Source organism: Staurois parvus, unplaced genomic scaffold (genome assembly GCF_062004578.1).
Source record: "Staurois parvus isolate SC_StPar_1 unplaced genomic scaffold, SC_StPar_1.0 ptg000338l, whole genome shotgun sequence".
In the NCBI taxonomy this organism is placed as follows: Eukaryota; Metazoa; Chordata; class Amphibia; order Anura; family Ranidae; genus Staurois; species Staurois parvus.
The window spans coordinates 705,765-728,739 of record NW_028318134.1 but is presented as its reverse complement, the minus strand read 5'-3'; the positions used below and the strand labels follow the sequence as shown (position 1 = coordinate 728,739).

General features: G+C 45.2%; 1 protein-coding gene across 1 annotated transcript; it reads right to left on the bottom strand.

Annotated features, from left to right (window-relative positions):
• Positions 1-4,899: 4,899 nt before the first annotated feature.
• On the bottom strand, positions 4,900-18,851 carry LOC149457022 (sulfotransferase 1C1-like). The gene is made up of 7 exons (XM_089684182.1): positions 18,527-18,851; positions 16,626-16,754; positions 16,447-16,544; positions 14,354-14,480; positions 10,845-10,939; positions 10,595-10,775; positions 4,900-5,175 (listed from the first exon to the last, which is right to left on the bottom strand). The coding sequence occupies exons 1-7, from the start codon at positions 18,696-18,698 to the stop codon at positions 5,063-5,065; spliced, it is 915 nt and encodes a 304-aa protein (XP_089540308.1). The 5' UTR covers positions 18,699-18,851; the 3' UTR covers positions 4,900-5,062.
• Positions 18,852-22,975: the final 4,124 nt, after the last annotated feature.

The window sequence follows — 22,975 nt, the reverse complement described above, 5'->3', positions numbered from 1 at the left end:
CACATGGTCACCGAGTTTAAAACACTTTTTGCACTGCGCCTCTAGGACCGGGCCTTTTGGTCAAGTTCAGGGCAATTTTTTTGCTACAGGCCTCAGGGTCTGGTCAGTGCACAATTTGGGCACGACACTCTTTTATTATTTTTATAGATTTATTTAATTATTTATTTATTTTCCTCACCCCACGTTTGTCACCTTTTACTTATGTGTGTGTTTTTTCTCACAGGATGGAGGGTGTGGGTCCTCGGGCCTGCCCTGAAGTCTAGGGGGGAGGATGTGTGGCCCTACGGTTCCTTCCTCCCCTGTCCCTAGGGGGTTTTCTCTTCGGGAGAACCCCCCGGCCTAGTACTGGATGTCCGGCTTCGGCTGGGCATAAGGAACGGTGGTCCACCAGGCCTTTTGGCCAGGAGGACCGAATGGGAACCTTGTCCCTGTCAGGAGCTTCGTGCCCCGGGGGATCAGGGTAGCGGTCCAACCCCTTCGGGGGTAGGACAAAGCACACCCTTAAGTGCACTTTTTGTGTGGTGTTTTGCACTTGCACTTTTTTGTGAACACTTACGGGTTTTTTCGTTATAGTTGCACGTTTGCGGACTTAAAAAAAAAATTAAAAAAAATTGGCGTTGTTGGATGTGATGGAGAAGTCAATGGGGGGTGGGGTCCGGGCTGGGGGGAAGACAAGAAACTCAGTTTTGGAGAGATTCAGTTTAAGGAAGTGGAGCGACATCCAGTCTGATATGTCGCTCAGTAGGTGTGTGATTCGGGCGGAGACTGAGGGGGTGAGGTGGGGGGTTGAAAGATAGATTTGTGTGTCGTCGGCATAGAGGTGGTAGTTGAAGCCGTGAGAGTGTATGAGTTGGCCAAGGGAGGAGGTGTAGATGGAGAAGAGAAGGGGCCCGAGGACAGAGCCTTGAGGGACCCCAACAGAGAGGGGGAGTGAGGTGGAGGTGGTAGCATTATAGGTAACGCTGAAAGAGCGTTGTGACAGGTAGGATGAGATCCAGGAGAGAGCAGAATCTCTGAGGCCGAGGGAGTGTAGTATTTTGAGGAGGAGGGGGTGGTCAACTGTGTCGAAGGCCGCAGAGAGGTCAAGGAGTAGGAGCACTGAATAGTGTCCATTAGCTTTGGCGGTTAGAAGGTCGATGGAGAGTTTGAGTAAGGCGGTTTCGGTGGAGTGTAGGGGACGGAAGCCGGACTGTAGGGGATCGAGGAGGTTGTTGTCGTTGAGGTGAGAGCATAGGCGGGTGTAGATGAGGCGCTCGAGGAGTTTAGATGTAAATGGGAGCAGGGAGATGGGTCTGAGGTTGTTCGGGTCATTGGGGTCCAGGGAGGGCTTTTTAAGTATGGGGGTGATGTGTGCATGCTTCATTGGGGAGGGGAAAGTGCCGGAGGAGAGGGAGAGATTAAAGATGTGGGTGAGGGAGCGTAGGATGGAGGGGGAGGGAGGTCGTAGGAATTGTGAGGGGATAGGGTCGAGGGGGCAGGTGGTGAGGCGGGCATCAGAGAGGATCTTGGAGACTTCCTCGATGGTAGTAAGGTCAAAGGTGCGGAGTGTTGGGGGAGCTTCAGTATGAGGAATGTAGGGTGGGGTGTAAGTGGAGGTCAGAGCAGTGGTGGGGCCGTGGGAGAGGGGTGATGAGGGGGTAGCTGAGTGAGGGGGAACGGGGTTGGAGGGAGTTTGAGCAGTGACGAAGTCCCTGCGGGTAATGTCGAGGGGGAGGGGGGATGAGGGGGTAGCTGTGTGAGAGGGGACGGGTTGAGAGGGCATGTGAGTTGCGGCGATGTCCTTGCGAATTGTGTCAATCTTGTTTTTGAAGTGATTGGCAATCTCAAGGGCGGTGAGTGAGGTGCTGGGTGGAGGTGGGGGTGGAGAGAGTAGAGAGTTGAAGGTGGAGAAGAGTCGGCGAGGATTGGAGGAGAGGGCCTTGATGAGGGTCAGGAAGTAGGCTTGTTTGGCTGCGTGGAGGGAGGAGGTGTAGGTGCGGAAGGCAGATTTGTAGCGGGTGAAGGCTTGTTGGGATTGTGTTTTGCGCCATAGTCGCTCCAGGGCACGACTGTGTCGTTTGAGGGTTTTGGTGTGATCAGTCTGCCAGGGCTGGAGCGGTCGGGGTCTGATGTTGCGTGTGGTTAAAGGCGCTAGTGAGTCAAGGGCTGTTGACAGTGCATTGTTGTAGGCATAGCCAAGTCGGGGCAGGACAGGGGGAGGATGCTGTCATGGAGTTGATCAGCTGCAGAGTGGAGGGGGGCAGGGTTAAGGTTGCGGAGGTTACGGCTGGTAGTAGTGTGACATTTGGAGGGGTAGGCGTTGGAGAACGAGGAGATAGAGAAGGTAATCAGGTTGTGGTCAGAGAGAGGGAAGGGGGTGTTAGTGAGGTTGTGGGGAGCGCAGTGGTTGGAGAAGACAAGATCAAGAATATTTCCGTCAGAGTGGGTGGTGAATTGTATGCACTGTGCAAGTGCAAAGGAGGAGGTTAGGTGGAGGAGACGGGCTGTGTCTGGGTTGTCGAGGTTGACAGGGATGTTGAAATCCCCAAGAATGATGGATGGTGGGTAGCTCAGAGGAGAGGAAGAAGGGTAGCCAGGAGGAGAAGTCTTCCAGGAAGCGGGGTATGGATCCAGGGGGCCGGTATATCACAGCAATCTTCAGGGGGGTTGGGGAGAATAGTCAGAGGCAGTGGGCCTCGAAGGAGGAGAAGGATAGGGAGGGGGGGTTTGGGAGGACTCGGAAGGTGCTCTGCGGTGACAGGAGCAGACCAACCCCACCACCTTTACGACCGTTCGGTCTGGGTGAGTGGGTCCAGGTGAGACCTCCGTAGGAGAGTGCAGCAGGGGAGGTAGAGTCAGTGGGCTGGATCCAGGTTTCCGTGATCGCTAGGAGGTTGAGGGAGCGGGAAACAAAGAGGTCGTGGATGGCGGTAAGCTTGTTGCACACCGATCGGGCGTTCAGGAGTGCACATGAAAACGGGGGGGGAGATTTTAGGGAGCAGGGGGACAGATACTAGGTTGCGGGGGTTGCGGTAGGATGTGGAGGCGGGAGGGTGTTGTGCGGGTGAGGGAGGTGGTGGAGGGCCAGGATTCGGGGAGATGTCCCCCGCGGCTAGGAGGAGGAGAAGGGTGAGAAAGGTGGCATGGGAGCGGGATGTGCAGGAGCGTGAGAAACTACTAGTGGAGGTGTTTGGTCAGAGGGAGAGAGGAGTAATAGGAGGAGGTGGTGGGTGCCATAGAGGGGTGAGGGAAGCAGTGAGGACACAATATACAATTGTTTGGGAGGAGCAGAGGGATATAGTGAATGGATTTTGGGAATGGAGGAGAGGAAAATGAGGAGGAGTAGAAGAGGCATTTTGGGGGGGTGATGAGAGCAGTAGTAGGGAGATGATAGCAATGAGGGGGAGATGTACAAGTTTTGGGGTGGAGCAGAGGGGTAAAGAAATGAGATTTGGGAACAGAGGATAGTAATACGATAAGGAGAAGAGGGGCGTATTATATAAAGGTACACGGAGTGGGTCTCAGGCATGTAAAAGATATTTCCCAGGGTGATTGCTTGCAGTCTGTCCAGCATGCAGTAGAGTTTCTTGCTGTTGTTGTGTCTTCCTGCTGCTTAAGTTCAACTGCTGTGTTTAACTGCATCGCACTCTTTCGAAGCCGCACTCCCATCAGAGATCTCCCCCATGAGCTGATCTAAATTTATAGGGAGATGCTCAAATGAGCATTCAACTCGACCCCAATTAGAAGCTGATAAGGATCACATGAATAGTGGGGGATGTTTCTTAGGAACCAGGCTACAGTCGTAAACTGGGTGCAGCTGAAGGTGAGGACTGGTCAACATACACACAAATATAAATACACCATTTGTTCTGAATATAACAGGAGTGAATGCGATTTTGAGTTAAGGGTGGAGGTAGGAGAGATGCATTTACCTGTGAAAGTAGAGAAGGCATAATTAGATTGCTGTGTTCAACTAGTATGTGTATGTATGAATGTGAGTTAGGGACCTTAGATTGTACACCCCTTGAGGGTTAGGGACTGATGTGAATGTACAATATATATGTAAAGCGCTGCGTAAATTGATGGTGCTATATAAGTACCTGAAATAAATTTACTATTTTTTATTTTTTTTTTATCATTTGTATTTTTAGATTAAAAAAAAAACACTTTCTATTTTTCTCTCTTTATCATTTTGTATTTTAATTTTTATACACTAATTTTTTATTTGTATATATTTTGTTATTTTTTAAACATTCTTTTTTCATCATTTGTATAATTTTATATTTAAAACATTTTAAGCACTATTTTTTTATTATTTGTATTTATTTTATTACAAATAATCTTTAAACATAATTTTATATTTTTTTCTTAATTGTATTTATTATTTTTGTAACCTCCTATTTTTTTTTAATGATTTGTTTTTATTTTATACTGGTACTGGTATGTGGCGTTGATGGGCACTGATATGTGGCATTGATGGGCACTGATATGTGGCATTGGGCACTGGTATGTGGCGTTGATGGGCACTGATATGTGGCATTGATGGGCACTGATATGTGGCGTTGGGCACTGGTATGTGGCGTTGATGGGCACTGGTATGTGGCGTTGATGGGCACTGATATGTGGCATTGATGGGCACTGGTATGTGGCGTTGATGGGCACTGGTATGTGGCATTGATGGCCACTGGTATGTGGCGTTGATGGGCACTGGTATGTGGCGTTGATGGGCACTGGTATGTGGCGTTGATGGGCACTGGTATGTGGCGTTGATGGGCACTGATATGTGGCGTTGATGGGCACTGGTATGTGGCGTTGATGGGCAGAACAGGCAGCTGCTCGGGGCCCCAGACAACAAGGGGAGCCCATGGGGATGCTAAAGGCAACAGAGGTGCCCAGTAATGATGACCCGACAACCCAACCTTTTATATTTATTAGTTTATTTTATGAACTATACCGAGTAAAAAAAAAATGGAGGTCAGCGAGCTAAGTGCAAACTCTGCAGGTTTGGACATTCCAGGTCAGTGGAAGAAAAGAAGACAACTGCAAAATGCATTCTGATGTGCCGAGCGGAAGGCGATCGATTTCAGAGCTGCGTGCGGAAAATCAAGCCTTTCCCTTCCATCCTCCTCTGGTATTCCTCTTCGAATATTATATCTTGAGAGACGGTGAAATGGTTCTTCCAGTCCCCCACTATACCTGAGAGAAAGGAAAGCTGCAATGAGATTTCTCATGAAGATATATATTCTGATCATTTTTTATATTGTCCGAAGAATATATTTTCACCGAGGGCTCGTTGTCATTGGGATGAAAGGGAAGTCATCGGGAATTAAAGCGCTAGGAAACCCAAACGCAAACCTTTATGATGTGGCAGCTTAGATGTAGTGGCTGCACTTTTCATTTTTAGGCTTTCTGTCTTCTATTTTCATCTGGTGATGCAGCCTGTAAGTCTATTGTTTTTTTAAAAAAACAAGATCTTTTCCAGATGTATCAGTTTACAGCAGTGGTCTCCAAACTGTGGCCCTGGGGCCGAATGCAGCCCTTTGCTTGCTTTTATCCGGTCCTTGGGTCAATATTCCCCCGCCACTGTCAGCAACAGTGGGGCATAGTTCCTGCCACTGACACTAAAAATGAGACACTATTCCTCCCACCCACACTGACAATGGGACACTATTCCACTGACGCCGACGATGGGGACACTATTTCTCCCACTGACACGGACAATGGGGCACTATTCCTCCCACTGACGCCAATGATGGGGCACTATTCCTCCCACTGACACCAATGATGAGGCACTATTCCTCCCACTGATACCAATGATGGGGCACTATTCCTCCCACTGATACCAATGATGGGGCACTATTCCTCCCACTGACACCAATGATGGGGCACTATTCCTCCCACTGACACCAATGATGGGGCACTATTCCTCCCACTGATACCAATGATGGGGCACTAGTCCTCCCACTGACACCAATGATGGGGCACTATTCTTCCCACTGACACCAATGATGGGGCACTATTCCTCCCACTGACACCAATGATGGGGCACTATTCCTCCCACTGACACCAATGATGGGGCACTATTCCTCCCACTGACACCAATGATGGGGCACTATTCCTCCCACTGACACCAATGATGGGGCACTATTCCTCCCACTGACACCAATGATGGGACACTATTCCTCCCACTGATACCAATGATGGGGCACTATTCCTCCCACTGACACCAATGATGGGGCACTATTCTTCCCACTGACACCAATGATGGGGCACTATTCCTCCCACTGATACCAATGATGGGGCACTATTCCTCCCACTGATACCAATGATGGGACACTATTCCTCCCACTGACACCAATGGTGGGGCACTATTCCTCCCACTGATACCAATGATGGAGCACTATTCCTCCCACTGATACCAATGGTGGGGCACTATTCTTCCCACTGACACCAATGATGGGGCACTATTCCTCCCACTGACACCAATGGTGGGGCACTATTCTTCCCACTGACACCAATGATGGGGCACTATTCCTCCCACTGACGCCAATGATGGGGCACTATTCCTCCCACTGACACCAATGATGAGGCACTATTCCTCCCACTGATACCAATGATGGGGCACTATTCCTCCCACTGATACCAATGATGGGGCACTATTCCTCCCACTGACACCAATGATGGGGCACTATTCCTCCCACTGACACCAATGATGGGGCACTATTCCTCCCACTGATACCAATGATGGGGCACTAGTCCTCCCACTGACACCAATGATGGGGCACTATTCTTCCCACTGACACCAATGATGGGGCACTATTCCTCCCACTGACACCAATGATGGGGCACTATTCCTCCCACTGACACCAATGATGGGGCACTATTCCTCCCACTGACACCAATGATGGGGCACTATTCCTCCCACTGACACCAATGATGGGACACTATTCCTCCCACTGATACCAATGATGGGGCACTATTCCTCCCACTGACACCAATGATGGGGCACTATTCTTCCCACTGACACCAATGATGGGGCACTATTCCTCCCACTGATACCAATGATGGGGCACTATTCCTCCCACTGATACCAATGATGGGACACTATTCCTCCCACTGACACCAATGGTGGGGCACTATTCCTCCCACTGATACCAATGATGGAGCACTATTCCTCCCACTGATACCAATGGTGGGGCACTATTCTTCCCACTGACACCAATGATGGGGCACTATTCCTCCCACTGACACCAATGGTGGGGCACTATTCTTCCCACTGACACCAATGATGGGGCACTATTCCTCCCACTGACACCAATGGTGGGGCACTATTCCTCCCACTGATACCAATGATGGAGCACTATTCCTCCCACTGACACCAATGATGGGGCACTATTCCTCCCACTGACACCAATGATGGGACACTATTCCTCCCACTGATACCAATGATGGGGCACCATTCCTCCCACTGATACCAATGATGGGGCACTATTCCTCCCACTGACACCAATGGTGGGGCACCATCCCTCCCACTGACACCAATGATGGAGCACTATTCTTCCCACTGACACCAATGATGGAGCACTATTCTTCCCACTGACACCAATGATGGGGCACTATTCCTCCCACTGATACCAATGATGGGACACTATTCCTCCCACTGATACCAATGATGGGGCACTATTCCTCCCACTGACACCAATGATGGGGCATTATTCCTCCCACTGACACCAATGATGGGGCACTATTCCTCCCACTGATACCAATGATGGAGCACTATTCCTCCCACTGATACCAATGATGGAGCACTATTCCTCCCACTGACACCAATGATGGGATGATGGGGCACCATTCCTCCCACTGACACCAATGATGGGGCATTATTCCTCCCACTGACACCAATGATGGAGCACTATTCCTCCCACTGATACCAATGATGGGGCACCATTCCTCCCACTGACACCAATGATGGGGCACTATTCCTCCCACTGACACCAATGATGGAGCACTATTCCTCCCACTGATACCAGTGATGGGGCACTATTCCTCCCACTGACACCAATGATGGGGCACTATTCCTCCCACTGACACCAATGATGGAGCACTATTCCTCCCACTGATACCAGTGATGGGGCACTATTCCTCCCACTGATACCAATGATGGGGCACTATTCCTCCCACTGACACCAATGGTGGGGCACCATCCCTCCCACTGACACCAATGATGGAGCACTATTCCTCCCACTGACACCAATGATGGGGCACTATTCCTCCCACTGATACCAATGATGGGACACTATTCCTCCCACTGATACCAATGATGGGGCACTATTCCTCCCACTGACACCAATGATGGGGCATTATTCCTCCCACTGACACCAATGATGGGGCACTATTCCTCCCACTGATACCAATGATGGAGCACTATTCCTCCCACTGATACCAATGATGGAGCACTATTCCTCCCACTGACACCAATGATGGGATGATGGGGCACCATTCCTCCCACTGACACCAATGATGGGGCATTATTCCTCCCACTGACACCAATGATGGAGCACTATTCCTCCCACTGATACCAATGATGGGGCACCATTCCTCCCACTGACACCAATGATGGGGCACTATTCCTCCCACTGACACCAATGATGGAGCACTATTCCTCCCACTGATACCAGTGATGGGGCACTATTCCTCCCACTGATACCAATGATGGAGCACTATTCCTCCCACTGATACCAATGATGAGCACCATTCCTCCCACTGACACCAATGATGGGGCACTATTCCTCCCACTGATACCAATGATGGGGCACTATTCCTCCCACTGACACCAATGATGGGGCACTATTCCTCCCACTGATACCAATGATGGGACACTATTCCTCCCACTGATACCAATGATGGGGTACTATTCCTCCCACTGACACCAATGATGGGGCATTATTCCTCCCACTGACACCAATGATGGGGCACTATTCCTCCCACTGATACCAATGATGGAGCACTATTCCTCCCACTGACACCAATGATGGGGCACTATTCCTCCCACTGATACCAATGATGGGACACTATTCCTCCCACTGATACCAATGATGGGGTACTATTCCTCCCACTGACACCAATGATGGGGCATTATTCCTCCCACTGACACCAATGATGGGGCACTATTCCTCCTACTGATACCAATGATGGAGCACTATTCCTCCCACTGACACCAATGATGGGGCACTATTCCTCCCACTGATACCAAGGATGGGACACTATTCCTCCCACTGATACCAATGATGGGGTACTATTCCTCCCACTGACACCAATGATGGGGCACTATTCCTCCCACTGATACCAATGATGGGGCACTATTCCTCCCACTGACACCAATGATGGGGCATTATTCCTCCCACTGACACCAATGATGGGGCACTATTCCTCCCACTGATACCAATGATGGAGCACTATTCCTCCCACTGACACCAATGATAGGGCACTATTCCTCCCACTGATACCAATGATGGGGCACTATTCCTCCCACTGACACCAACGATGGGGGACTATTCCTCCCACCGTATGTGTATATATATTTATTTATTTATTGAAATATATTAAATATGGCCAAAATTGTAGTATTTCAAATATATTTTTCTTCCATATGGGTACAGCATAGAGGCAGGGTCTCTATAGAGGCCATTGATTTATACTCTTTTTAGTGCTCCCTCACTGCTCCACTCCTTCGTCCCAACCACCGCCCAATACTCGGTGCTTCTGCATACGGGGAACCTGTAACCTCCTCCAGTGGTGAGGCGCTTAGGTCTAACAACCAATTAACAGGCCCAAACACTGTCACATGATGAAGGGGGTGATATCATCACTCTCTGTACATTCCAACACTGGGTATTCTGCAGCAGCTGCGATGGAGGGAGCACTGTTGAAGGTAGGGTTGGATTTGACACTTTGTTCTGAGTGGGAAGGTGACAGGGTCTCTTTAAAGCAAATCTGTGAGCTGCCATTGTTTTCCTCCTTCCAAAGAACGTAACATGCCAGGCTGCTATACTCCTATGCTAACCACAGGCGTACTTTCTGAGTCACGGACCCGGGAAATAAAACGTGCAGCTCAAGAAAGTCAAAGGTCCTTACCTGCATGCATTATCAAGTCAGTAGCTCAGAGCATTGAAGCCAGATGATCAGAATGACAACCAGGCACTTAGCACTTTTAGAAGGAGGACAGCATCCCATGACAGGTTTTCTTGATAGACCAACTCCTCCAAAAAAATTTATGTCAATTTGAATGGGCACAACTCGGCTCTGTCATTGGCTGACATCTTAACATTGACCATTCCTTTCTATGAGCACGTTAACGTCAACATTCACCCCATTGGGATGTTTCCAACACACCCTTTCCCTTAAAGCTCCACAAAATAAGCCGACTTAACAGACTGGTATACATATGTATACTTCTATTCCAAAGTCAAGAGGCAATCTTTACCTCTAACCCTTCCCCCGTCCGTTGACCTATGCAGAGAGCATGGGCACACAACCATGGCAGGAAAGCCAGAGGTGTCTTAGATGTGCGGGTTGTGACTAAGATTATTATTACGTGTTACAGTTAGGAATGAACCTTTTCTCATGAAGGGCGAGATGGACTGATCCATGACAAATGACGGGATGGTGCTGTAATTGGCCATTGGATTCTCCTTCATAGCCTGGAAGGTTGTGTGCTGATATATCTTCTCCAGGACTTCTTCAGAAAGATCCTTTTCCAGGAACCTCATGACTTTACAGATCTCACGCCTTGGATCCTGTTGAAGCAATGAATGATAGTTTATTGAGAAGACATTTGGCTTTCCACTTGCTAGGCACCTACTCACCTCAATCATGTCCTCATAGAAGATGTAAAGCACCTGGTGGTGATTTTTGGCGTTCCACCATCCGAGTACATTGTCAAACCAACTTCCCCAAGGCACTGTTGGAAAAAGATGTATAAGTAACGCCATTTAGCATATCTCGCTATGGGCATAGATACTGGAAAATAAGGGATGGGTACTGGGGGTGGAAAAAAGGAGAAATGTCAGTGTGTGTTTTTGGGGTTGGTTCCTCACAACATGAATATGCTCTGTTCAGCTAAACTTGTCAGTGGACACATAATCCCCAGTGAGAACTGAAATTGACTATCCTTCTTTAATACTATAAATATTATGAAAGTGCTGCACCTTGTCACGTCATTGAGTTGGTGGCACCCAGAGTTCTGACTTATGCAGGCTGAGGGTCTCCAGGATGCTTGTCTTTTATGGAGGAGATGGTATTGTCAGTTTTCTCCAGGATTAGTAAATCCTGGGTTGGGTCCTGAAGCTTGGTGGCTTTGTAGAGTATTGGGTGGAATGAAGCCTTCAGCCCTGGGTCCACATTACTAGCAACCTGCATCCTGATTGTGCAAGGGTGAACAGCTCTCTTGGTATGCTTAGAGTGCCAACTATGGTTCAAGGCTTCTCCCTGGCGTCAGAAGTCGGGGTCTGGGGCATGCTTGTGAGCACACTGTTTTATGAGACTGTCTGGAGGATCAGGCAAGGATCTGAAGTGTGAGGCCAGTACAGCAATGTTGTAAGTGAAAGCCGGGAAGCTGGTGAAGTATTGTTTTTTCTTATGGGTTCCATGGACCTATAAGGCTCCGCCAGAGGTTGCTAGGGATTCCTTAGGCTGTGGCTGACTGAACTCCCATCAGATGCTTCCCAACTGATGGTGCCTGCATAGTTATGGGTCCGACACCACTTGGCAGATTCAGCAGCATTACATCAATGATCTATTTCACTGTCTGTAAAGGTGGCATTCTGACTTCTGCAGTACGGGGGGCATTCTTTCTATTTACCAGCAATGTAAGGGGCATTCTTCCCTCTGACTACCAATGGAGGGAACATTTTTGCCACTGGCCACCAATGGAGGGGACATTCTTCTAACTGATTACCAATGGTAAAGGTATTCTTCCAACTGACCACCAATATAAGGGGCATTCTTCCCTCTGACCACTAATGGAGGGGACATCTATCCAGCTGATCATCAATGGAAGGGGCAGTCTTCCCACTGACTACCAATAGAACGGGCATTTTTCCTCTCTGACCACCAATGGAGGGAACATTTTTCCCACTGGCCACCAATGGATGGGACATTCTTCCAATTGATCACCAATGTAAGGGCATTCTTCCCACTGACCGCCAATAGAGGGGACATCTGTCCCAATGATCATCAATGGAAGGGGCATTCTTCCCACTGACTACCAATAGAAGGAGCATTTTTCCCACTGGCCACCAATGGAGGGGACATTCTTCCAACTGATCACCAATGTAAATGGTATTCTTCCAACTGACCACCAATGTAAGGGGCATTCTTTCCACTGACCACTAATGTAAGGGACATTCTTCCCACTGACTACCAATAGAAGGGTCATTCCACCCACTGACAACCAATGAAGGAGGCATTCTTCCCACTGACCACCAATGTAAGAGCATTCTTCCCACTGACCGCCGATAGAGGGGACATCTGTCCCAATGATCATCAATGGAAGGGGCATTCTTCCCACTGACTACCAATAGAAGGAGCATTTTTCCCACTGGCCACCAATGGAGGGGACATTCTTCCAACTGATCACCAATGTAAAAGGTATTCTTCCAACTGACCACCAATGTAAGGGGCATTCTTTCCACTGACCACCAATGTAAGGGACATTCTTCCCACTGACTACCAATAGAAGGGTCATTCCACCCACTGACAACCAATGGAAGGGGCATTCTTCCCACTGACCCTTAAATAATTATAGCAGGTGTTCCATAACTATTTTATGGATTCTCCTGGGGAAAAAGATTGAGTAAGTGTCTAGACCTGCAATCCACCTTGCTTCTCTGCCCTGTAATTGTAATTCTCTACTTCCTCTTCTGGAAGATCAGAAGACCTCACCAATCATCATAAACCTCAATTTACAGACAGAATGATTATGGTAAGTGCCTTGACAAGGGTAATCTCAATTGTGGAGCACAGAGAACATATATTTGTGTCGCTAGCCTGCCTTCGTTTTTTATGTAGTCTTGCCAAGCCTGTCTTTATTTATGGAGCCATGTTTGTACCTTGGTTGTTCACTGATCCAAGTGACACCGATTCGTGGTTGTTTCATTATTTATCTTTGCGTGTTGGACCATTGTGTCAGTGTTTGTTTTACATGAAGATGGATTTGTAGTTGATTCAAAATGGTTGATGATGTATGCAGAAGCTTTGCTCTAAACCATTTCACAAGGTGCTGCAGATTAGCAATGTGCGGTGTGTTTGTAGGCCGGTGCCTACAAGGGGGATGTTGTGTGTAACTATGTTAGTTAGTTTGCCCAGGCTGGGAAGGGTTAACCTTTGGATGCCGGGTTCCCGGGCCTTTTGGGTCCAGCTTCCTTTCCCTATATATAAACAGGGGAAAGGCCGGGCTCGTTGGGAGGGCGGGGGAAGCTTACGCATGGGATTTGAAAGAAAGAGCTGCTGCGTAATGCAGTCCTACAAGATAGCAGAGTTCTTGGAGGAATCTGCCAGTTTGGAAGATGCCATTTATGGACTAACACCTTGTTATACTACCAGGGGCGGACTGACCATTTGGAAACTCAGGCACTGCCCGAGGGTCCGGAGTCAGTAGGGGGCCCCATGAGATGCCCCTGGTACCTTTTTCATAGGCTTTTTTTTAGTTTGGGCAAGGACATAGGGGCCCCATGATCCCCTATTGCCCGGGGGCCCCATAAGTTGTCAGTCCACCCCTGTATACTAGTAATGGCAGTGATCAGCGACTTATAGTGGAACTGTGGCGGGCATTCTGACACCTGGGGGGGGGCTGGTTAACTGCCACTGACATCCCCAGTGACACCAATACAGTGATCAGTGCTAATAAAAAACACTGACACTGTACTAATGGCACTGGGCAGGAAGAGGTTAACATCTGGGGCCATCAAAGGGTTAACTGTGTGCTGTTTTGCATTGTTCGCTGTGTGTGTTTTACTAGAGAAACTTGCTGCTGTGTATTTCTCTGCTGTGCAGAGAAATACAAAGCAGCATGTCCTTGTTGGCAGGAGAGAGACCTGTGTTAACTGACTGCTGTTTTACTATGTGGGCTGTGTGTGTTTTACATTGTAAGCATGCTAATTTGTCTGGCTCTGCTATGCAGAACCATACAAAGCAGCATGCTGGAGCTGACAGGGGAGAGATCTGTGCTGTTTATATACAGACCTCTCTCCCCTCAGTCTTCCTCGGCAATCGGTGGGCGCGGTCAGGGAATCTCCATTCGGGACCCGGTGATCGACAGCTGAAGAATATGGATATCATTTAATGTCCAATCAAACCTTCTGTTTCATTTACTCACCATTTCCCGACAGGAACTTTGAGAAGTAAGCCTCCCAGTTTCCAGGGTCCGAGAGACCCTTGTTCATCCTCTGGAAGTGGAAGTATGAGACCATGCTATCCTTGGCGTTCCTAGCAATGTATATAACCTGTACAGAAGGTGAGAGGAAGGTGAAGAATTATTGAGCAGATCATTTCTGCGAATGCTGAGCTTTTGTCTTCTCAGGCTTCCCATTCTTATCTTTGTGTAAGCAACCATCCAGAGATTCCCATATGGAAGAAAAATATATTTTAAACATTTTCTTCCCAAATATATTGACATATATTTGAAATGCTACAATTTTGGCCATATTGAAATGCATTTTTATTACAAAATATATGAAAAATATATTTTTAAATACATTTCAAATATACTGTATGTCTTTAAAAATACAAAATCTACATTTTTGGAATGCATTTACAAATCTATGCAAAAATATATGTTAACATGACTTTTTTATATGTTAAAAAGAATCTGAAGAATATATTTAAATAATATATATATATTTAAAAAATTTATTTTTTTTAAATACCGTACATTCTTCAGATTTTTTTAACATATAAAAAAAGTCATTTTAACATATATTTTTGCATATATTTGTAAATGCATTCCAGAAATGTAGATTTGTATATTTAAAAGACATACAGTATATTTGAAATGTATTTTTAAAAATATTTTTCATATATTTCGTAATAAAACGCATTTCAACATGCAGTATGTATGTGTATATATATATATATGTGTGTGTGTATATGTATGTGTGTGTGTATATATATGTGTGTGTGTGTGTATATAATATATATTTGTGTGTATGTGTGTATATATATATATATATATATATATATATATATATATATATATATATATATATATATATATACACGTGTGTGTGTGTGTGTGTGAGCAACCATCCAGATATTCTTATATGGAAGAAATTTTTTTTTTTTTTAACTATATTGAATACGGCCAAAATTGTAGCATTTCAAATATATGTCAATATATTTCAGAAGAATATTTTTAAAAGATATTTCAAATATATTTTTCTTCTATATGGGACTCACAGGAGATGTGTCTGGCTGATATTGGATAGAAGCATCCAAGTATCCAGGGACATTGTGAGTACAGGCCTGAGTGTAGGATCCTAGTGACTGCACCAGGGGCGGACCGACCATTTGGAAACTCGGGTACTGCCCGAAGGCCCGGGGTCAGTATGGGGCCCCATGAGATGCCCCTGGTACCTTTCATAGGCTATTTTGGGTGTGGTTTGAGTTTGGGCAAGGACACAGGGGCCCCATGATCCCCTATTGCCCGGGGGCCCTATAAGTTGTCAGTCCGCCCCTGGACTGCTCGCTACTACTATCGCTTTGTTTATTAATTCCAGTGTTTGCTTTGCTAGGGACATTCCCCCTTTTGGGGTTGCTTACTCCCCTAGCATCTGCTAAAGGAAACTATCCTAAGACGTTAGACACAAAGAAAAAAAGTGTCCTCTGATTACCCACATGGAAGAAAAATATATTTTAAAAATACATTCTTAATATATTCTTCCCAAATATATTGACATATATTTCAAATACTACAATTTTGGCCGCATTCAATATATTTGTGAATATGTTATTAAAAATTTATTCAGAAAACATGCTGAAATATATTTCAAAGTGTAATTTGGAATGCATTTACAAGTATATTTAAAAATCTCTGTTTAAATAATTTTTTTTAGATGTTCAAAAATAGCTGGAAAATAGATTTTAAAAAATATATTTTTAAATATATGCCTTTTGGAAAATATATATTAATTTACATTTTTGGAATACATGTTAAAATATATTCGTGTAGGCTAATATATTGTAAATATATGTCGCTTGTATAATTTTTTTTTCTAAATATATTGGAAATATATTTTTCTTCCATATGGGAACTGCATTGTATTCTGGAGTATCCCAAGGCTCCCTCACCCCAAGTTCAACTAGTAATAAAGGATCAAAAGACACCCTAAGGCTGACCAACGAGCCATGAGATGGTCTGTGCCTCCGTGTGCCTGGTTGTCCTACACCGATTATTCTCATGACTTTTCTCACCTTACAGTCCTGATCCCAGAATGATGGAGGAAGAAGCTGAACAGGGAGGTGAGTCTTTAAAATCCGTGGTGGCTTCATGCTTTTTGCTAGCTGCAGCCCTTAAACATAAAGAAATCGAAAGAAATATACTTTTATACCGTGTTATTGGTTTTTTTTAGCTTTCTCAAAGAAAAACTCACCTGACGGAACAGGTTTTGGGGCTACTACCTCAATGAAGGGGTGTCTGTCGTAAGTTGATGCTCTACGGCACCTCTCTGCATCACCATCCATGAATATCATATCCACAATCTCCTGCAGCCAGGTGATACCTAGAATTCAATGGTATAAAAACGAGTTTGTGGTGCAATTAAAAAAAAAAGAAAAAAGAATATTAAAGTGGACTTAGTGCCAAAAATATTTTTTGGGTTAATTGTATGCTAGGTCATTTTTAAATGCAGCATCCAGGGGTCTATATTTAAAATAAACTTGCTCTACTAAGCTCCTAGCCTTCACAGCCATCATAAATAATCCCTGTAATGTGTCTAATGTGTTCATTTCCTATCATTTTCAGCTCCATCTAGTGGCCATAATGCAGTATTTTCCTGATTGAGGTATTTCAGGAAAATGCTGCATTATAGCCACTAGATGGAGCTGAGATCACAGGAAATAAAATTATTAGACACATTACAGGGATTATTTGCGTCAATAGTGTGAATGCTGTGATATTCATATAGCTCATTTTTTATAAACTGCCAGAGAATCACCCCACCCATACAAACAGTACATCCCACCCTCCTCTAGCTAATCACCAGGTAAGTGAAATAAAACAAACTAAATAATAATAATAAAAAAAAACTTAAACACTCAAATAGTTACCCATGTTCATAATCACATGACATATCAGGGGTTGATTTCCTACAACTGGAGGGTGTGAAATCTGGTGCAGCTCTGCACAGAAACCAATCAGTTTCCAGGATTTATTGTCAAAGCTTAACTGAACGAGCTCAAGTTAGAAGCTGATTGGCTCCCAGGCACAGCTGCACCAGATTCTGAGTGCACTGGTTTTAGTAAATCAACACCATTGGGTTCTGTGTCTTCTCTCTTTGGTTTTTCGGGTGCCTAAAGGCACTACCCACTGTGCTGGCAGGGTCCTGAATACCCCAGTGGTGGCATGGTGGTTCCACCATTAGAGGTGGCAACAAGACAAGTTGACAGCAGACCCAGACTGCAGTGGTGGATCAACAACATACATTTCAAGGAAAGGCCCCATATAGGGTCACATGATGGCACATTCAGGTAAGTTAAAAGGGGCTTCAGATGGGTTTGATTTAAAACAGGGTTGGCTGAGAGTAGGTTGGTTGGGGGGGAAGATGAATGGGGTTCCAGTTTGACCCAAAGTTTGACTTTAAAGGTATTTCATAATTTTCACACGCAATGCTTTTATCTGTTCTTCTTTCCCGAAGGGTGAAAACACTTTTGTAACACCATCCAGGGTCACCATCTACTTCCTGGACTGAGATGTCCACTCAGAGATGATACAATCATGTAAATCAGGTATCGCTAAATGGCTACTCCGGACCGAGTCAATGTCCCATCTGGACCACCATGGTTGTACCATTTAGCAGCTGGTTCTTTCCCCGAGCCTCCACCATTTTCCTTCTCACAGCAGAGTGGAGATGGGGAGGTACAGTAGCACTGGATGGGGGGCGGGAGCTGCCCAAGTTAACTTTTCATGTTCATTGGCAGGTGGTTGGATGCTAGGATGTAGGTTGGTCCTAGCCACCAATCACCAGGTTGGTAATATAATTAATTAACTCTGGCAGTTCCCACTCCTGCCCTTTGTCCAGTGCTGCTGTGCCTCCCAAGCAAGTGCATTCTTGGCAGGGTCAAAGGGAGATTTTTTAAATCTGCAGACTACCAATATCAGACCAACATATTGAAGCTTAGTAGATATTTTAGTGATTGGGTTTATATCAACTTTTATGTTTGAACAGCCTTCATATTCTGTTTTCTGTATGAAAACATTTGGGTCATTGGATTTCCCTTCACCAGAATTTTTTTTTCAAAGAAATTATTCCTCTTTAAAGTTAAAAAGACATACCTGCTTTTGGGTAGGCGGCCACCAGGATGTCCTCTGGATGCGCTTGGAAATTCAAAATATCGCTCCATGTGTCACACGTTCCTTGGACCAGCGGAACCCCTGAGATGGAGCCAAGCAAAGGTCTCTGCAAGACGTAACCCTCAAAGTGTTCTGCGTTTTGCTGAAAAGCCATGATGATGGAGTGAAGAGAAGGACAGAAGGAGCTGACTGCGAGGAAGGCAGAGGTGGTGAAAAATCCTGATAGATGACTGATGCAAAGAAAAGACACGTAGAGCTTAATATGGCACCAGGGGAGTAGGCTTTTTTCCGAGGGCTCTTGATTTGGTTTCTATGGTGAAACTCCAAACCTAAATAATAAGAAATTCCTCCACGTGTTCCTCTTCATCTTGCCTGTGTACAACTCCTGATGCTTAATCCTGCAACACATGCCAATCTGTACGCCTTCCAATCTAAGATACGTTTGGGGCTGGCTGGTGGTTCATTGTTTATATTGGATTTTGTGGGGGTTTTTTTGACAAAGCAGGGCAAATAGCATGTGATGTGAGAAGCTGCCATTGCCTATTGTAACACATCAGAGTTTTGGCTTTCAGTAAAGAAGAGAAACAGAAGTGTTTTCTCTTTGCCCCGGGTTACTAGTATTTGTCATATAAAAAAAAAAATACCTGAGCAATTGAAGCTTTTAGTAACTCACTGAAGATTTACCTTCTGTGTCCGTGTTGTTGCAGGAACATACTGTATGTCCACACCTGTTATGGCACTTGGGCCTTTACATAGAGCAGCGCTCCTCAACCAGGCTTCCCCAGCAGCAAGGAAGGAGGTCCTGATTCCTCCATATAGATCTTTATCTCTCTAAAATGAACACCAGCAGGAGGAAGAAGGTCCTGGTTCCTCTATATAGATCTTTATCTCACTAGAGGGGTCACCAGCAGGAGGAAGGAGGTCCTGATTCCTCTATATAGATCTTTATATAACTAGAGGGGTCACCAGCAGGAGGAAGGAGGTCCTGATTCCTCTATATAGATCTTTATATAACTAGAGGGGTCACCAGCAGGAGGAAGGAGGTCCTGATTCCTCTATATAGATCTTTATATAACTAGAGGGGTCACCAGCAGGAGGAAGGAGGTCCTGATTCCTCGATATAGATCTTTATATCACTAGAGGGACCACAAGCAAGAAGAAGGAGGTCCTGATTCCTCTATATAGATCTTTATATCACTAGAGGGGTCACCGGCAGGAGGAAGGAGGTCCTGATTCCTCTATATAGATATTTATATCACTAGAGGGGTCACCGGCAGGAGGAAGGAGGTCGTGATTCCTCTATATAGATATTTATAGCACTAGAGGGGTCACCAGCAGGAGGAAGGAGGTCCTGATTCCTCTATATAGATATTTATAGCACTAGAGGGGTCACCAGCAGGAGGAAGGAGGTCCTGATTCCTCTATATAGATCCTTATATCACTAGAGGGGTCACCGGCAGGAGGAAGAAGGTCCTGATTCCTCTATATAGATCCTTATATCACTAGAGGGGGTCACCAGCAGGAGGAAGGAGGTCCTGATTCCTCTATACTGATCTTTAGTTAGACCTCTTTTAGAAAATTGTGTCCAGTTCTGAAGATTTCATTTACAAAAAGATGTTGATATGATAGATCCAGTCCAGAGATGGGTAACAAAAATGGTGAAAGGGATAGAACATATCAAGATATTCAATATGAAGCTAAGTTCAAGAACATGGGGACATGACCTCAAACTAGCAAGAATTTCATGAACCATCAAAAGTGTTACTTCACTTAGTTTGACATTTTTGGGTTTAAGAATATTTGTTCAACTTTCTAACAGTTAAGGGGGAAAGATTGACGTTTATTTTTGACCTCAGGGAGGATGTCGAACAATAAAAAAAAATTTAAAAAATGAAAGTTTTAATAAATTAAAAAAAAAATATATATATATATATATATATATATACACACACACGTACGTACACTTCTAACTTCATCTTGTTCAATGAAGCTTTGACAATAAATCCTGGAAGCTGATTGGTTCCTATACGGAGCTGCTCCAGATTTTGCACTCTCCAGTTTTAGTAAATGGCCCCCATTGGATAGATGTACACATTATAATTATTACATCTAATGCCGGCCATACATGGTTTGAATTCCGGACGATTTTCGTATGAAAATCGGACCTGAGAATAATCGGTCGATTTTTTGCTCTGTTAGTGGGGCAATGGCATCGGCCGATTTTCATGGTTCCTCCCCATTTCTTTTATCGGGCATGCTGGAAAATTTGTGAAAAACAACCGATTTTCGAAATCATTGATGGCACCATTGGATTACAGAACGAATGACGAAAAACCATTTGGAATTCGAACCATGTATGGCCTGCATAAGTCTAGGATTGTCCCACTTTTCCTGTCCAGGTGATAATGTTCTCTCTAACCCTAGACTTACACTTACGCGTTTTCAGCAGCGTTTTGTGTTCTGTAGAAACACACTGCAGGCCATTTAACATGGTTTCCTATGGGACATATTTTCATCTCCGCGTTTTCACCCGGTGCGTTTTTTGGAAAGGGTCAGGGACTTTTCTGAATGCAAAAAAGTTGTGTTTTTTGGTTCTATAGACTTCAATAAAAGTGCTGCAGAAATGCAGGTAGTGAATTTTAGCTGCGTTTTTTGTGTTTTTGCTGCTTTTTTTTATGTGTTTTGCATTTTAAATCTGCCTAGCAACAAGTAAAAAAAACAACCACAAAAAAACCGCTAAACGCAATGCAAAATGCAATGCAGAAACGGGTCGAACACAAACTGCATAGGTGTGAACCTAGCCCTAGACAAAGAGCATAAAATGTGGGCAGCACAGTGGATAAATGATTAGCACTTCCGCCTGGCAGTACTCGGGTCGTCGGTTCAAATCCCAACCACGGTACCACCTGCCTGGAGTTTGCATGTTCTCCCTGCGCCTGTGTGGGTTTCCTCCGGGTACTCCAGTTTCCTCCCACACTCCAAAGACATGCTGGTAGGTTAATTGGCTCCTGTCTAAATTGTCCCTAGTATGTGTATGTATGAATGTGAGTTAGGGACCTTAGATTGTACGCCCCTTGAGGGTTAGGGACTGATGTGAATGTACAATATATATGTAAAGCGCTGCGTACATTGATGGCGATATATAAGTACCTGAGATAAATAAATAATAAAATCAAAACCCTAGTGAGGCCTCAGCAATAAAAACCTGGCAGGAACTCCGACCCCCTTCCCCCATTCTATCCAAAACTAGAAGACCTGTTTTGCTTCAATTACACTTTAACAGGGTTCACAGACCTTCTAGGATCTGCCAAACACAGAACCTCTTTGACAAACTGGCTTTTTTTTTTTTCTTTAATTTTTTTGCGCACATGTTAAAATAAACATTTAAATCTGAAGGGTTACCTCAATTTCCCCCAAATATATATAAATATTCTGAAAGCAGAAACCCTGGAGAATAAAATGGTAGGGGTCGCAATTTTTCATGTCGTGTGATATTTGCTGTTTATCCAAAGCTCTATGTTCAGCAATACAATAAAAATACACTCAAAATATTTTTAGTCCACACCAGCACAACATGATTCCCACATTTTTTTTTGTGAAATCTAAAAGATGAGGCTACATTGGGTAAATAGATACCAAACATGTCAAACCTCAAAATTTGTGCCTGCCCCTGAAATGGTGAAAAACTATGGTACCCCAAATCAGGGGCGTCCCTAGGCAGGTGCGGGGGGTGTGCGCCGCACGGGGTGACACCTACCGCACGGGGTGACACCGGACCCGCTGCGCGAAAAGGTAAGTTTTAAAGCAAGCCGACGATCCCCGCAGGATGGATCGGATCTGCGGATTGAGCATAATGGATCGGAGTCTGATCCATTATGCTTCCCAATCCACACCTTCAAGGGCTATACTACTTGTGGGGGGTGATGATTTTTTTTATTTTTTTTTTTTTTACACTGATTGCTTTTACACCCATAAAAGCTGTAAAAGCAATCATTTCTCCTTCCTACAGCCATTGAGAAATACTGTGAGAGCTGTGATTGGCCACAGCTTGTCACATGGTACAAGGCTGTTGTGAATAGCCCTGTACCATGTGACCTCTGTGACCATTCACAGATTTTACTAGTAGTAAGAAATAATGTCAGCAAATGACATCTTGCTTACTACTATTCATGTGATCACTGATTGGCCAATCAGTGATCACATGATCAGGACCTCAGACAGAGGACCCGTACAACGGGAGCGCTCCCAGGGAGCGCTCACAAGCAGGGGAGGACGTTTATAAAGGCCATTCGCCCCTGCACTGCTCTGTTTATATACATGGGCCGGACAGGAAGTGGTTAAACAGTTGCGTGGGAACACTATATTTAATATATTAAAGATTATATGAAAGAAAACAAAAAAAACTTTAAAAGAACAATTAAGATACATTAA